The following is an 18,900-nucleotide window of genomic DNA, read 5'->3' as shown; positions in this document are numbered from 1 at the left end:
TAGTTACACCGTAAAATGTGAAAAGAAAATAAAGATAACAACTTAGCTTCATAGTCTGATCGAACATACTCATTTTACGGCACTATAGGTATTAATATCCAAATCAATTTTCAGCTTTTATTTATACCTTCAAAATCTATGCATTATTATTATTGTAATTCTAAAAATGTTTTAGTTTTGTTAATGAATAAAAGGTCAAAGGCTCTATTTGATTTGTTAGAATGGAAATCACGTGACGTATCATTTTTAACGTAGGGATGTTGGTGGAACTTGGGCAAGGAGAAATACAGCAAATGCAAAAGATGATTATAGACAATGAATAATGAGCGGAAATACACGGGCAACATCTTTACAATGACTTTGGACATGAAAACGTAGAGTTACTCTAGACATACACAATATTATACTAAGCATTTTCTACTGTGTGTGTATTACAGGGAGTAGAGGAGCTAGTGTTTGATAACCAGCCTGGCTTCAGTCTCGTCAGTAATGGCGTAGAGGTGATGATGATCAACAAAAAGTTCTACCAAGAATACCTCAATAACGACATGTTGGTCAGACTGAAAGGAAAAGTATGTTGTAGTTGTATAACTTTACTACTAATTAAAATTCGTTATACATAGTTCTAGTTGATCAACCGATTTTTCACTAACATAAATTTGCAATACTGAGTTGTCAGCCTACATAGACCAGTTTAATATTATTTCATGGTGATTTTCAATAACAAGAACCACAGGAATAAAAATCTATCCTAAACAATTATGGACCCTACAAGTTTGTTAGGTACATTGTATATAACCTTTCCATCAATGGAATACTGTTGACGTGACTCATTTAAATTGTTGTTCGCGTCTGAATGACAAATTTTCCTCACAACACTGCCTTTGAGCACAGATAATTCACCACCTCAACATTTCAATGTGGCAAAATGAGGATTAATTATATACATGTATCTATCACATAATCCGCCTGATATCCAGTGATTTCGCTCGTGTAATATTTTTACATATGTCACTAGTGTAATATGACATGGAGCGATTTTCACTGGCTGAAAATTCATTGTGACGTCAGACAGAAACAATAAAATGGCGTCAGGAAAAAATGAAGTGACGTCAGGATTACGAGGACAGTTGGACAAAATAGCGGCCACTGCTGGATTTCGGAATGAATTCTAACGTGAAAATCTTTGTTATGCAGATATTCGTAGATATGTGATAACAAGTATCTTAAATTTGTGTTCATTTCATGTGAGATTTTATGAAACTCGTCTCGAAGTTTTAATATTTGCTCGTAATTAAAACTTCTTAGACTCGTTTCATAAAATGTCTATGGAATGAACACTCATGTGAGATCCTATGTATATTGTACGGTCGGTAAATTTTGCGTGGATACCATTTTGGCGATTTCACGGTATAACTTAAGATCACTTGAAGTTTAATTCTTGAAAGTGATAATAACCATCAATAATGTACATGTATATGGTACACATTTGCAAGGGACTATACTTTGGCTTACCCCAGTAGGTAAATCTAAACCTGGATTTCCCTATCTTTATTGTAGACATATCCATACCCGTCCGACTACGATCTGAAAAAGAACTTTGAGCTTCAGCTATCCTGGGATTATCATCGGAAGGCGGAGGTTAACAATACTCTCCGAGAAATCCAGCTGAAGAAGGCCACACCAGGAGATGCTCGGGCTATATTGGCCGTTCCTCCACTAATCAAGTGACGGAGCAAACGAAGTGTGCGACCAACGTTTGATACAATCCTGTGTTGAAAAATCATTTTGTTTTCAATATCTCTATTCAAGGTCATATTTCAAAACATTAGACCAATGAGTTGTGGAAAATCTTAGGAATTCAATTAGGAATGTTTAATCACATAATCTGTAATGTAAAATTGTCGTATACATCATATGTGTATTATACGATAATTTAGAGCTGAATTATTACAACATATTTTGACATTGAGATTCATCGAAATTAAGTTTTTGCAGTAATGTGAGAAATCTTATCTTTAAGTGTTCATTTCATATGAGGTTTAAAAATAAGAACGTCGTTTCATAAAATTTCATATGAAATAACATCCATTCAAGATCCTATATGTATATGACACAGCGGTTCGGATCATCAGTACACACATACAGTTATGCATGATCTTCTATTCATGATTTTACAGTTTTCTTTTTGGATGAAACATGAATGTTGTTTTTGCGCCTGTCTGTATGCCCATGATTCTGTGTATTAAAGTTATATGTTGAGTTAATTTATTATTGATATTCATTAATAATTGTTTTAAATCTTTTTCTTCCTCTTTTATGAGTATTTAAGATACAAATTCATCATTTTCTCTTATAATGCCATATTTTATGTTATATATTTTTAGAACAATAGGAGTGCGTTTTGCTCGTTTTTATCTTGAAGCTGGATTTCCATATCTCAATATCACAGTAAAAAGACTAATCTGTATGTTAGAGTATGATAGATCTATTGAAAAATAAAACCATGTACAAGTTTATTTCTAGTTAATGAAGATTATTTGTAAAGACAAAGAGGGTTATTTAATTGTTTTAGGATCAAAATATATATTTTTCATCTTATTGTCAATTTTCGGAAATGCAAAGCCTTCAGTTTTGGCTATGAAATAGTCCAGAGGTGAATACGAGTAACCCCTGGTATGTCGAGGGTGATTACCGATAAACATTAACGTGAGCATTTCTCCTGAATAAGCAAAAAAAATTGTGAAATATTCTTGTGAAATTAAACACATATACTGAAGCGCAACTTGAGCAAAATATGGAAAGCCTATTAATAACATAGAGTAAAAAAGGGAAAAATAGATCAGAAGGAATTTTGGTTTTGTCATCGAAACATAAAAAAGAGACATTTCCAACAATAAGTCTTTCCCGTCATCATTTTAACCTTTTGTACAAATCTAGATCAGCAGTGAACCAATCCGTAAATATTAATGAAAGTGTTAATGTTTGTTTGGATCTATTAACGTTTTATTAACATCCAGTCTTTAAATGATGTGTCAGGACTAGGTGGAAGAAAATTGCAGTATTCGAAAAAAAATCATAGACCTGCGGTCAGTAGCTAACAATTGCCCCATATGGGATTCGAAATCGAAACCCAGAGGCGGAAGGTGATATTTAGGGAAAGTCACTCGCGGCCCGAAATCACGACAGCGGAGCAACAGATGCGTGTACCATTAGGATCTGCTCTGCAAGTTCGTATAGGAATCATCATATGTTGCGAATGGAAAAAAAAGTTATATGAAAGACAAGGGATCTGTTAGTATTAGTACATATAGGTTTCTTCTCCTTTTGGCAGACCTCATGTACTATATATGATATATATATATATAATCAATCGGTATTTCAGTACTTGTACTAAATCATTTCAGACGGTTGTAGGCGCATATATGCATCGTCATGGCAGTGACACTGCAACGTTTGCAGTTCAATTAAAGTGTTAAACCAACTGATGTACTAAAAACAAGCATACACGCGTTTGCCATCATTGGTAACAATTACAGAAATCCTTTCTTACCGAGTGCAGTCACACTTTGAAATATGGCTGTATAGTTTAATTAAATAGTAACCTTTACAACGATATGCAAGCGCGCGGATTCCTGAATACAAAACGATCTCTGCATCAATTTTGATTACACGCAGTTAAAATAAAGAAATTGACAAAGGATCTTCACAAAATAATCGGGATGTATTTTAAAGCTTTAACATAGCGCAAAATAAAACAATTACAGAACATGCACACATACCGAAATGAATTATAGTGATTTAAAGAAGTTTTGATTAAAATATTTTGTGGACGACTGGTGACAATTTATGCAACCTAGAACCGGTATTAGTCGGGTTACGATATTTTGCCTTTTGCACGTATTTAATTCAATAGGATCCAATCTGGCAAACGTATGTTCTATAGCGCCGTGCTGAGACCTTGCAAATTAGCTACGCAGCTGTCGATTACCCTCAGTCGTAACAGTTAGTGATTTTCGTCTTCAGTCCACTTCTCAAAATGACATTTCGATACTCCGAAATGAGCAGCGTGAAAATCCTGGAATTAATTCGGCTCCATCTGAACGATTTATTGGAATTTCCTCCGACTTGTTGCGACTTTATTAAGAGTTTGGCGATAACAAGTGATGGCTGTTACTGACAGTAATTTCATGAAATATAATCACAACTGTTTATCAATACAATTCTGTTTCATAACGTCGAGCGTTAAACTATCGGCACTTTTTCTTCCTGATCTAATAGCCGAAATCTTTCTGTGAAGATATCTGACGGACACACTGATTTTACACAGAGTGATCTCTAAAGAATCGACCAGAAACACCTTTCAAACTTACTTATGTAAATATTACCTAACGTGAACAAGATTCACACGAGCTCAGTATCATATTTCTTTTTCTACGGAATTAATCGAGTGCGAATACCTTTGGAGAACAACAAAAATTGAATAACACTTTGGAGCGTGTGACAATTTGTGACCAATATGTCTATATGCTCTCTTTTAGCGTAGATCAATTTCTCAATAATGGAATAAGTTCCAGTCAGTGGAAATTTAGAGTATGGCATTTCTGCGAATTTCATGCCCATCTAAATGATCCAGACCTAGCGGCTACAAAGTTGTGACAGTTTTCATTTTTTCGGTTGGAGTAATGAAAGGAACTTTTCAGTAAGACATTATCTGCATCATGGAGAACGAGAAAAATGTTTTACAAGACAAGGAGGCACAACAACAGACCTTAAACAATGAGAGGACTAGTCTTACAGCCAACTCGAGTGGACAATCACCCTTGACCTCTAACTCTCGACCGGTGGAGCTGAAGCTTGAGTCATGCGAGGAACGAGAAACATGGAATGACAAAATCGAGTTCATCCTGTCCTGCATTGGTCAGTGTGTCGGATTGGGAAACGTATGGAGGTTTCCGTATCTCTGTTATAAAAATGGAGGGGGTAAGTATGCATTACGGGTTGTCCTAGACTCGGTTATAACCAGAACAACGCCATTAAGCCTCGTCAATTAATTACAGACACCGGATAGGGGATAATACAACATAGAGAGGCAAAATCAAGTACACACAAGATCATTTTCAGGATTTTTCCTATTTGTAAGATGATGTCAAAATTAATACTGGGGAAAGCAAAATTTGAGATGGGTAGGTGTAAGAAATGTAAGAAATACTGGTAGTAAGATACAACTTACATGGTGGGAGTAGATTCTGTAAAAAAAAAACCACCAGTTCTTTCGCGTGCGATTTACTTCCGCAAATGTCGCGATCCAAGTAACTCGGGGACTTTCATCTCCGTGAATTAGTATCTATATCAATGATACAGATAGGCATGTCCAGTCGGTTTTTAAATCAGCAAATGTTAATTTTCGCGAACCTATTCTGAAGTGCATTTAAAGATCACTCTTAAACGTAGGAAATAAAGGACTTGATATTCGTAATGTAGGAAGATACAAATACCTCTGTCAATTTATTAATAATAATAGCACATACAAAGTCAATGCATAACACAAAAACTAGAAAGCATGAAAATGAAACGCATAGTACTGCTAACAATTAAACATTTATTGTTTATTCATTTATATCCACAGTATTTATAATAATAAATCATATAAGGCAGATTTGGAATGAAAATCAAATTCTCTGTATCAAAGCAATTTAAATCTTAATTTTTCCACTTCACCCTGTTGCGTTTACATTAACTTTAATATTTTTCATTGATTAAATGCTGCTGTTTTCTTTATTTCGTTTTTTAATATTCCAGAATATATGTCACCTTTTAGTATGAAATCAGTTTTGGTATATTTAATCTTTCTTAGTAAGTGAAAAAATAAAGCACTCTCTTCTATTTGGCAAACACAGTACCAGAGAACGTACTTGATTAAGAAAGAAACAATATCGGATCAATATAACATTGTGAAAATAATGTTCCAAAATGGAGTTGACCTCCGCAAGGTAGTTATACCGGTCATCACATCGCAGTGAGGTCAAGGTTGTCCTGTGTAACCATTGTGTATGGATATAACTACAGTGTAATACCGTTTAAAAACGGCATTGCGGATGAGGTAGAGGTATACTAAGCCTACCTGCAATGTTTTCTTTTAAAGTAAAACATGTTTAATATTAACACAGAAAAATGTTGACGTTTTCAGATATAAGCCAAAGTCTACAATACGTGTGAAAAAACCATGTATTGGGCAGTTTTCGACTTATATCAATGACAAATAAGTGAAAGGAAGTTAACTGAAAAATAGAACAATACATTTTACATCAAGGTCAGTTTTTCACCGTTGAATACGAATTTCGTTGTATATTGACAGCTTCTAGGGTAAATTCTAAATGGATATGACCTTGGCATCACCATGCACTTTTAGAAATTCTACGCTTGATATAAATACAACTGTGATGGCTTTCCTCCATAAAATAAAATTTAATATTTCAATGTATAATCTCTAAAGTGTTGTTTCTTGATAAAGAATCAACTAAGGTTTACTGTAAAAATTCAATAAAGATTTATTTTAACTATAATCTTGTTAATCTTTTGTCATTTGCAAAAATAGGTCGACCGGAAGGTAATAACCTTTCAATAATTTTTATTTTGACAAATTATTCTAATGTAAATATATATATTAAATGTATTTTTCGAGGATCGCTGACGCGCTCCACGGGATATGTAGATAGCTTCTGCTATATATAGCCGCTATGAAAATTAGAAAAAAAAACCATTCAACCCTTAATCAAAAGGATGCCTGAATGGGAATCAGGGAAATTAACTTTGTTATTTGTGATACTTGCAATAAACAGTATAAATGTTTTACTTTCACAATGAAAGCATACCGTAAAGCTTTTTTCAAATGCAGGTTATAACATATGGTCATCTTGCTTTATTGCCGATAGCGTCAAATTCAAACTGATGATCGTTACCTTCAATCAGCATTGTGAACGAGGAACGACGTTTTTATATGTTCAAGTGAACAATCGATGTTTTAACTACATGTAATAATACTGGTTTTCCTCGGTGTTGTAAACTGATAGCATGTTGATCATCAACATAGATTACCGATCAACAATGTTCTCATCTGTTTGTTGCAGTCGATGTATTGATATGTTAATTGGTACAAAGGGACAGTGGTGGCAAAAGTGTTCAGTAAAGTATCACCTCTCGATTTAAAATTAAAAAAAAACTCGGGTTGTACTTACTTGTAGTTGGATAATTTATTCGTTACAACATAAACATAGATATCTCGTTCTGTGAATGCTTATCGGGTCTCTATTATATTTATGTAAAGAAACAATGACCAGTCATGCATGTCAGATCTTGTGGCCACTGAGACGTGCAGTGTTACAGGTATGCAAAACACGTGTCTTCTTCACCAACGAAGTCCTTATGATCACGTAAACAGTGATATTAATCGCTCAAACTGCAGAAATAATTTTGATAGGATATCATATAGCTTGTCAAATATCACATTCCATCTTAGGCAGTGATCCGTTCAATGCAAATGTAGGTTTCACACGATAGATAGTTGATTTATATTGCAGCATTTCTATTAAAATGTATAATGAGTAGAAATATTTTTAAAAGCTTGAAAACTTGAAAGTGATAACTTTAAGATACGTGCACTGTCTAGATCCAGAAGATAGCTAAATCGACGGAAAGTTCGTCGGTTCTTGTCTATAATTTAATACATAACAAAATAAATAAAATAAATGTCATTAGAGGACGAACAAATACTATTTAAACCCACTTAAGTTCGAACATTATTAGCTTTTTTGTATTAAAAATAAATAACTTACTAACCCACTATCCGCTCCAGTCGGCGCGTATTTTTCCAGGTCGTTCCCTGTGCACCAGTTGGAACCATTGCTTTAATATTATATGTCTAACGCCTTTAATTATAGATAGAAAGCTAATATTTAGGAACTTTACTTCTTTTTTTGAAACACTTGATTACAGTTCGATTGTGGTAGGACGCCCACTGGACAGATTGTAATCCGTATACACTATCAGTCACTCAGATAAATTATAATAAAAAAAATTACACAAAGATCTATACATTACTGTAAAGTATTAATATCTTTCGGTCTTCATTAATGAAAAAGACTACCCTATCGTAAAGTCCACACAATAAAGGACCGGATGATAAAAAATTACACTCTATTCAAGGTCTTCGCAACATAAAATTATTCCATAAACATCCTTTGCTGCTTTCTTAAAAGATAAAAGAGAAGTGCTATTTCTTATGTGGTCTGGTGAAATGTTCTAAACATAAGCTCCTTTATATTTAAAAGATCGTTTAAAAGTACTTGCACAGTGATTTGGTAAAAAAAATATTTGAATTTGAAAATCTAGTATGTTAGCTGTGGATATCAGATAAACGAATAAAAGAATTCAAATTTCGCGGAGCTGGATTGTTAAGAATTTTGTACATAAAACAGATTGAGTGTATAAAATCCTTTTGCTAAAAGGCAGCCATTTAAGGATTTGAAACATTTCTGACGAAGTTGTTGTTATTGATTTGTTGGTTTTTGTGTTTAACGTGTAGATACCTTGACTACACTGAATGATTCCAATGCTGGCCTATTCCCTCATCAGATGGATCCTCCTTTCTTAGACGTTTTGACACTTTCCATGACTACCTTCAAACGTGCGCCGGCTAGGTTGATCAGGCTGCTTCCGACCTCTATCGGTAGGCAACATGTCTTCCATCCACGGCATTCCTCCGTCGGCTGCTAGTATTTCTGCTGCTTCTGTTTCTGGCATTGAATGAACCATTTGTCAAGGCTCTTCACTGGCTTCTCTCTAACTGTTGGGATGTCCACTTCCCCGATTTTAAACCTTTTCTCTTTCACCTTGCCTGCTTTTAGAACGAGACTCCGGGACTTGGCTGGTTTGAATTTCCGAAGGTGGGCCGAAGTGGTCATTTTTTCTAGATCCCTCAAGGTCCACCTTTCTTCTACTACTATCTTTGTTGTTATCGGCGTCCCATTCATAAAAGCTAAGGTTGTAGTTTTCCGACTGCCAGCTGACAGGTACGGACCGCTACTCATCTTCTCAACAGCTTCGATGATAAAGTTACTCGCTGCTGAAAAGACTATGCTTGATATAACGCACCCAATGATAATCCTGACCTTCAGTACCTGTCAAGCTGTTGTGTGTAGTCTCCTACATTGAAGTACATCTGAAAATTGTCGAAATAGTCCTTGAGAAGAATTCACAGCTCATTTTCACATCCGCTAGTTGATAGAAATATCTGAAAGAATGCTACCGAAAAACATTGAAACGACTATATACGACCATTATGGACGCAAGGCAATTAATATATCTATATAGCAACGGTTTTACTTACGTATTACTTACGTGCGTATATGGATGATTTGCAAAAATATGCAATTAAGATGTATAGAATAAGCGCCCATTAGCAAATTTCATTGGGGTCGGGCGGAACAAATATTGGAACCATATAGTTCCTTCTGATATCAATAATGATGAACGTATGGAATTATTTTAGATATAAAAAACGTTTCATTTTACAGAATTGGTTTTTAATTGGTAAATTATTCATTTTTTGTAATAAGATGTTACAGTGATGAGTCGAGTTGAGTTTAAAACTGCATAATATCGATGACGTTGGTGTATAAATCGTTCCGTTACAACGGTAATGTTTCTAGCTACCGAAAAGATATCTGATTCGGAGTATGAAGTATAATTTTTTTTTCAAAAGTGTCAAATAATGATTGTCTTGTTGATAACTGAAATGCCTTGAAATATTTTTGCAACACTTTATTTTCTTATTCATCATTGTTAGGCGACAACTGACATTGCCGTACCTTCACATAGAGAGCACTTACATGTAACAGCATTCAGATATAATTTTGTTTATCAACATTGCTAACATGTAGTATTCATCCTTTTTTGATCTAGTATACAATTAAACAAAATATTTCGAGAAGGAATTATACGAGGCGGATCTGAATCTGCATGTATCCCTACACCGACCATTTTAAATATTTTTTATAATTTGTGTATAAGCCAGCACACCACACAATGTAAACATTTCATGATATACCGAAAAGCTGGTGACCATTAGACAATGCATAACAATTTCATGCTAGCCTAACTTTATTGCAGTCCTTTTATTGCTTTTAATAATATATTTGAATGTAGACTGGATATAATTTTCCGGTCTAGCAATTCTGTATAATAAATAACACTACAGAAAATAATTTTGTGTCAATGGAGAAGAAAACACATTTTATGTGTTTCACATTAAGGAAGTCTTTATTACTCGTCCTGGTTATATCTTACCAGCCAACTTATCTTGTAATGTAATGTTAGTACAATGTACACTGTAACATGCAAATGCGTAGAAATACCCTACATTCAACCACAGGAGTTAATTTCAACACGCTGTGTCAAGTGTAAAATGGAATGTCTATGGTACAAACAGCGTACCGTACCGTAGATGGATAGCTGTGTAATGTATTCATGTAAAAAAGCAGCGAGCGTTATTCGTCATAATTTAGTCAATTTGCTGTCATTGCATTATTTGTAACAAGGCTGTGTAGTTTATTATATTCCCATTACGACAGGGCATGCGAACAAAGATCATCTTGAATATTAATTTATTTTCAGAAAATAATTTACCGAAAAATAGTGTATTATACCAAATTACTTTCCAATAGAGCGGAACCGAAAGGTCAGTCATTTTTTCTATTTATGAAGGAATAACTGACAGTCATTCGCTTCTCACGTTCTAGTTAACAAGTATCGTAAAGAGATTTGGATTGTAGGATCATACAAAACAGGCAGTTACTAGAAAGTTTAATACAACGTGTGGTAACCATGAACCAACCTCCGGAAGTTGAGAGGCTTAATATTGGGAGTGACGATGATGTAAAGGAGACTAAAAACTGAGGACGAACCTCGGGAGGCATGGAGATGCAAACTAGAATTTGTTTTAGCCTGTATTGGATACTGTATAGGTATAGGGAACATATGGAGATTCCCGTATCTGTGTTACCGGAACGGCGGGGTAGGTATATTTACTTATTGAGAGTCATGATTTTATCAATATAGACTCATTCCGTGTAAGAAAATACATGTACTCAAACATTATCTGACTATAAAGGCCATCATAGAAACAAAGAACAAAACATTTTATACCCAGCGCAAATTGTGGTGAAATGGGCCGTTAAATGCTTACTAAATAGATAGTCGTTATACAGAGATGGCGGCCGCTAAGGCAGGTTTGATTTATCATAACATAACTACATTGGATAATCATTATTATTTTGAATTAATTTCTCCTGAATATGATGACATGAACATAACACGATATTTATGATAACCACAACCAAAATCAGTAGTTAACGCTATGTTCAACGACGAGGGACCACAGAAAGGACAAACATATTTTATTTCGTCGCCTGAAATTCTCGTGCAATTAAATGTCACGTGAATTTCATATGTAAAGACTCTCATGTTAATTTTTACATGAAATTTAAGTCAACTTCACCAGGTATTCAGGAGAAAAAAAATCACACGAAATGCACGTGAAGAAATACTTTTTGTGTACTATTTTATTTGTCACTATAATTGCATTTTTTTCTGAAAAATAATTGCGTTTTACATGGGACTTTTGAATGCATTATTGTATTTACATGTAGGTTTGATGTGATGGATGATTTCTATAAATCTATCAATTGATTAATCGGAATTGGAATCATAATTAATTTTAGGTACAAGCAATTGTATAACCCAGACCTTGTTACTGAGAGACTACCAGACAAGCTAGCTTCCCTTCACAGGAGGGTTCTATATCGTCTGACACATTAAAGTTAAAACATTCCGTAACTTTCATACTCACGAATTAAGAAGCTATTCACCACCAAAAGCTAGCAACATTTTGAGTACATACGGTCAGAACATGAAGCTAAGCTATTCCATTTGTACAGCGTTATTAGTAAATTTTAAGTGATTTGTGCTGGTATGCTTGCCATCTAAACGTACATAAAGCATACATAAGGCATAAAAGCAAGTATTTAGAGTGTTTGCATTATTTATCATAACTAACGATTATCAGGTATTGTACATGTTGACCTGTCCATTTGAATTATTTTTAAAGCTTAATTCATCAAACCTAATGATCTTCAATAGATTATTGCAGAAAAAAAATCATGTCAATATTTTCGACCACTCATCATACATAGTTTACAGTATCAACATTTGGCCCGGCCCCCTACCTCCATCATACACACCATACAAGCTCTGCAAATGCAAATTCTTATTGCACATCATCCAATTTAATATACGTAATCTTTCAAACATTTTCATTCTGATGGTTATGGAAAAACCAGAAAAAAAATCTTTTCATTTTCAATGCTACCCTCATCTGAATTAAACTATCGTTTATTTGTTGATTAATATCCTACTAACAGCTAGGATCGTTTAGGGAGGGCCTTTCCTGTACGCAATATGGTGTGTGTATGATAACTGTATGTTTTGTAAGACTACAGCATATTCGTGTTATATTTCCTAGTAAAAGGTTGAAACCATGACTTTTTACAGTGATATATCAACAATCCTACATATTTAATATACCAGTAAGATTAGGGTAAGATAAGGATGAAATTAGGGTATCGAATTTCTACATCATTCAAATGTCACATCTGACTCATTAATATCCCATTAATACAAATCGCGCTACTTTTGCGTCATTCTGGAAATTATTACAAAGTTTAATTTTTAACATATTCACTTCATATCCAATTACTTGATTGGATTGGATGTGCCGGGTAGAATCAACATTATGACGTCATGACTTATCGTCGGTGAGCTATAACGCAACGTAGGATACGATAACGTCGTAAAACATAGCGGCTTCTGCTGGGATGTTAACATTTTGACATTAACATTCTTGTAAATGTAGGCTCTCGACCGTATAGGTAAGATTCAAAAGCTGTCAAAATGGCAAAACAGCAGCTGCAAACAAATAAGTTTAAATAAATGAATGTTTGTGTCCATTTATGTGACTATTATGTTATACACAATACGCAATATTTACATTGCCCTGCATAGTACCTATATGATTCTAATAAATCCAATGATATATGATAAGTTCCAGTATTAACATAGGTAGTTAGGCTCATGTACTAATACTTCACCTTCATCAGAGTTCAGGATACATGTATTACGCATTTATTAGAGTTGACATCTGTGTGAGAATTTACTGAAGGATATTAAACTATTCTTGAAGTTGATAATATATAAAAAGCATGTTTATTCTAATAAAATATATGTAATTGATTGAAGTGTTGTATTTATCTTTGTATATCCTAATTCGCGACTATTTCATCATGGCGTTACACACAGGAAGCGACTATAACCAACTATTTCCCGCCAACTCATTGGGTCTTCTATCAAATTATATTTTCTCCATTAAGACATATAAGTTACATTTTCGTAATTTATCTTTTTTTCTATCTTTTTTTTTATAACAGGAATGGCTGATTATATGTAAATACAATTTATAGGTATTGGTTGTTGTGTTTTTGACATGTGTTGGTGTGTAACATGCATTGGTCTGTAACGTGCATTGGTCTGTAACGTGCATTGGTGTGAAACATGCATTGGTGTGTAACATGCATTGGGTGTTCTAGATTATATATCATGGTGCGTTCACGCCCTAACGCCTACCATGTTAGATATGCTACAATACGTTAAGTATGTTACACAACAATGCATGTCAAAATATGTCGAAAACGCTTTCCCTTCAAACAAATCGTGTTATTTCTTTTCTAGATTAACTCTCAACGTATTATTTTATATTACAGATAAAAACATAGATTTCACAATTGTAGTAGAAGAATAATTGAGAATAGATTACAGTGTAGCTTATTGCTATACATCATCGATAGTCTATGGGCTACTATAACTGTATTTATAACCACCACTGGGCCATCCTCAATACTCCAGGAATTACTTTCACTCTTGTCATATTCACCTTATGACTATGTCAATGTAAAGCTAAATTTCACTAGAAACTGACCAATCACAGGCCTACAGAAAAGGCTTAAAGGACATACAGTGCCCTTAATTAGATTCCTTTGATAAAGACAGTGATAGTAGCCCCTGGAATGTCGAGGATGAACGCTATATGAAACGATCCTTTCGAACGTAGTCCATTTTTCCATAAGACAGATGGGTTTCCTAGTTGCTACCATATGTATCAATATTGAAATATGATCTTTAGAAGACAAGACTACAATAAACGCATATCCACTTTATTGATTACAAATAACATGTGCTTTTCCACTTAGATTTATCTTACTTTTTAAATGTAACAGCCTGTTTACATGTGCATTTTAATATAAAAATGACGTATATTTTGGCAGACATGACGATATTAAATGCAAATTTTATTTTTAAAGTTTTGAAATACATGTAATCAAAAAACGATCGTAAAACCCACAAAACAAATATAGCATGATCTAGTATACGTATTAGACAAAAAATAGAATAGCATAGCGTCAACAAGGGGGATATCAAGAAACACAACGCAATTTCAAAAATATAGCATAGCAGCAGGTGTATCACTAAAGTAGAAAATAATTCAAAGCATCAATATAAAATGGTACCTTTCATATATTGTTAAATGAAAAATGTTTGATTAAATGATGGATTTATTAGTAGAGCTAAGGTCCTTGTTTCGGCTATTACCGAGCCTAGGACATAACCATCTGCCTATCACGCAGTGTATTAAGAACAGAGAGATGGAAGCTAAGAGAGGATATATACACTATTTCGGCAGTTATTATTTCATCATTAATCGAATCCTCAATAACTATCAATGTCTTTACAGGTGCCTTCCTTATCCCGTATCTGCTGACCTCTGTGTTTGCTGGAATACCAATGTACTTTTTGGAGCTATCACTTGGACAATGGCAGAGCACTGGGGGTCTCGGTGTATGGAAAATATCTCCTATTTTCAAAGGTATTGTTTCTTAGATACATGCTTTTGATTTACATGAACAATACATTTTTAAGTATAAAATATGTTTCAGATTGCACCAGAATAACCAACTACCCTTTCAAAAAGGTTATTAAAACAATTATAACATCATGAAATTGATATCGATGGCCTAAGATGAGGTTACAACAGCAAACAAAATTCCCCGTATTATCTGTAATAGCAGTGAAGATTCATTCGCTGTTTTGCCATCAGGCGCGGTGATAGTCAACTAACGTGGGTTGATTCGGTTTACGCACTTTTTATAACAGTATAACAGTAGTCTAAGTGGTTATTTAGTTACAAACACGTGACATATTACACAACTTGTGTTTTTATTACTGTAACAATCCCAACAATCTTACTATTGTAAAATATACTCTATGCTAGTATCATTTAAAAGATTTAAAGCCACTATTTTCAACTAAAAGAAAGCTTTTACCATGATGTGCTGTTAAACAATATATATGAGGGTCATTGATAACGATAGTAACCTACATGTTCTGTGTATAACTTTTTACCAAGAAAAAAAGGAATATGTAATGAAGTCATATTCATGTTACTCTGATAGTATGTCTTGCTTATTTACATGATTTACCTGATTTTCTGTCTTTATAAGCTATACTCGTTCTTGACTTCCTCGACTTCGATTTATTACATTTTAACGTTTGCTATATAATATGATGCATTAATTTTTTGTTTCTGCTGTCAATAATATCCAATCTATCCTGCAATTAAAAGTCAGTCCAAGTACGCCATGGATGTATCATAATTTGCCAACTTTATATTGTTTTGCTTTTTGTAGATGTACTGTCAAGCTAAGCAGATACCCAAAGCTTGAATATATCTGGAACATATGATGACATGTGTGTAATTCCGACTGTCTGCAGTACAGTTTCTTTGGTAATATAAATAATGTTTTATTTCATCTTTAGGTGTCGGTTATGCCGCCGCCATAATGGCCGCTTGGCTCAACATATTTTACGTCATCATTCTGGCCTGGGCCATTTACTATCTCTTCAACTCTTTCACGAGTATCCTTCCATGGTCAACGTGTGACAACTGGTGGAACAGTGACAAATGCAAGTCCGAGTACGATCGCCAATGGTCATTCTACAACTGCACAAACGGGACATTCTGGGCAGAGGCCAATACGTCAGTGGGAGGAAATGTTACTGCCATGGAGATGTCCTACCCCGGATTCAACTGTAGCGCTTTGCCGTTAACATCGCCAGTCCGGGAGTTTTGGGAGTGAGTGTCGTTATGTTCTTATGAGTTTCAGGAAGATGGTCGATAGTGTGTGATAAGTGATATTTTTGTACTGATATTTCCTGCTGGTCTTTATAAAGTCTGAATAATGATTGACATTTTGTAAAATAACAACCACTTTTGACTCGCGTAGTTTTGCATCTTCGATCAATCCTCAGATGTTTGGAAGTGTACTCTGCTATTAACATACGCATGAACAACATCCCTGTATGTATTGTAATACATTCAATGTCTCGACAAGTGATGTATATTTTTGCTATTTAATGATAACATCGTGACCCGTATAGAATCAAACATCATCATCCCATTAGGTTGTTATGCACGTACATTTATAAGGGCACCGCTCTTTTTAACACATGTTGCATGTATATTTAAAGCCCACTAATGCATAGTTTAACAGCTATTTTGGTGCTGAGCATGGGATGAAGGCCTGTAGCTTTACTAAGTATATAGAAATGGAAAGCAATGTAAACTAAGCCAAACGTAAAGTAGCTTTATTATTGAATGTTTCAGACGACATGTTTTGGAAGTAAGTAATGGAATCGATGAACCCGGAAGTGTCCGTTGGCAGCTTGCTCTGTGCTTGCTACTTGCTTGGGTGTTGTGCTATTTCTGTATCTGGAAGGGCATTAGTTGGACAGGAAAGGTAAGAACAGAACGTTTCTGGAATCAAGAAATATATTATTCATTCCGAACACGCCTATTTATAAAATGTATAAACTAGTTTTTTTTCGAAATGCATATGCGAGACGAACATTTTAGACTGCTGAAAATTCATCTCGAATATTTGTATAGATTAGAAAAGACATTCTTTTACCACTGTCAACATTTATTGTAATAAGTAGTAATCCGTGAGCTTTTGAAAGGCAAACTAGTTTTATTGGTGATTTCACTAACATCTTGCTTTTCAGTTCTGTGATAAAAAAAAATGTCAATATATTTAAATAATCACTTACTTTTCCGTTCTATCACAAGAACTTTGTTACTGTGGTAGGTATAAAGCATGTTACGAATTGGTTTTTCCGGCTTTAGCAAGTCTAACAAAAAGTCCATGGTTTTACGTTTATTACAGGTTGTGTACTTCACCGCCATCTTTCCATATATCCTCCTGACAATCCTCCTCATCAGAGGTGTAACACTTCCGGGGGCGTGGGATGGTATCCGGTACTACATCTATCCGGATTTATCGAAACTGGCCGATTCAGGGGTGAGCTGTTCATGATAGCATATAAACGTATTCCATTATTGTAAACCAACACATCTTCGCGAGCAAATTAATTTATCGGTAAAGTTGAATTCGCGAAAGTAATACACCGCAAACACGCTTATTCTGTAAATTAAATAAAACATATGTAAAATGTGACATTTAATCGCCGTGAAAAGCTGTGGAAACAGGAAATTAAGTCACAGTGAATATTGGGTGGTATATAGTAACGGTTTAATGGATACGATGTACCGCTATACTATTGAATGTTAATAGAATTTGTTTTGTAGTTTGATTTTTAACGTAGCCACATAAATGCATGTTATTATATTTAATATCAACAATTTGAACTTGTTAAAACGTTTTAACCACTTAAGATGACTTATGCAACATAAATGGGGACAGCCATTATAGAGTTTCTCGCTTAGAGTTCTAGCCTAAATTGAGCGATATCGAAAGTATTTTTATGATGATTTGATAAATTAATAATAACTAAATATAATGACATATTACAAACATTTTCCTTAAAAACAAATCTATACACCAAAAGTGTTTTATCCACATTATTGTATATAGCTGAATGAGCTTACATATGATGACTATATTTCAGTGCATTGCAATGACAAGATAGGATCCGTTACAGATGAGTCGCGCATTAACGAAATCACGATACGCAAATATTTGCAGGAATTTATGTTACGGCTTACTTCATTTCAAATAGATTCTATATATATAATGAATTGGAATTGAGGCTATTAGGACCCTTTTCCTGTTTTAAAATTGTAAAGCCTTATCATGTCAACAAGCTCTCGCAGTACTTTACTATACACTTTTATGTAAGTGATATTTAGGAAATGTTGCATAGAATTTAAGGGAAATTCCATCATAACCAATTTTTCACGGTCCTCTCATCACTTGTAAGATTTCTTTTTAAAGTGACCCCTTGAATATTGTTGGAATATATAGTATTACAACTTCGACGTTCTTCGTAAGTATCTTCATAACATACCAATATGTTGTCCCAGGTGTGGCTGGATGCCGTAACACAGATATTCTTCTCCTACGGTCTTGGTCTGGGCTCTCTGATAGCCTTGGGGAGTTACAACAATTATCACAACAATGTCTACAAGTAAGTCTACATCCTTAATACTCCAGTGGTTACTACCACTGTCGTTATATCCACCATTGGACTATCTGGTGATGTACGTTTGTACACCAAAAGAAATGTATAACGGTACACTGTGATTGGCTATGTTACTTTGGAATTGATCGTTGCTACGTTGCTTTGGAATTAATCGTTGCTCTTTCTGTAGTGTTCAAAGGAAGTCTCTACAGGCCTGTGATCAGTAAGATTATTTTTCAGAACTGCCTTCAGTTT

The 18,900-nt window shown here is 34.4% G+C and overlaps 2 protein-coding genes across 2 annotated transcripts in view; both read left to right on the top strand.

The window, feature by feature from the left end:
* The window catches only part of LOC138304607 (cyclic nucleotide-binding domain-containing protein 2-like), a 28,100-nt gene extending 25,799 nt beyond the window's left edge, over window positions 1–2,301 (top strand). The window contains 2 exon segments of the mRNA XM_069244775.1: window positions 438–572; window positions 1,561–2,301. Coding sequence (XP_069100876.1) covers window positions 438–572; window positions 1,561–1,731 — 306 coding nt within the window. The 3' untranslated portion in view covers window positions 1,732–2,301.
* Window positions 2,302–4,212: 1,911 nt separating this feature from the next.
* Window positions 4,213–18,900, top strand: part of LOC138304602 (sodium- and chloride-dependent GABA transporter 1-like) — a 34,824-nt gene continuing 20,136 nt past the window's right edge. Inside the window, exons 1-6 of the mRNA XM_069244768.1 lie at window positions 4,213–4,983; window positions 14,903–15,034; window positions 15,985–16,300; window positions 16,832–16,964; window positions 17,391–17,525; window positions 18,548–18,651. Coding sequence (XP_069100869.1) covers window positions 4,722–4,983; window positions 14,903–15,034; window positions 15,985–16,300; window positions 16,832–16,964; window positions 17,391–17,525; window positions 18,548–18,651 — 1,082 coding nt within the window. The 5' untranslated portion in view covers window positions 4,213–4,721. The remainder of the gene's footprint in view (window positions 4,984–14,902; window positions 15,035–15,984; window positions 16,301–16,831; window positions 16,965–17,390; window positions 17,526–18,547; window positions 18,652–18,900) is intronic.

The sequence above is a fragment of the Argopecten irradians genome, chromosome 12, assembly GCF_041381155.1.
Source record: "Argopecten irradians isolate NY chromosome 12, Ai_NY, whole genome shotgun sequence".
NCBI lineage: Eukaryota > Metazoa > Mollusca > Bivalvia > Pectinida > Pectinidae > Argopecten > Argopecten irradians.
This window is presented reverse-complemented; position numbering and strand designations above follow the sequence as displayed.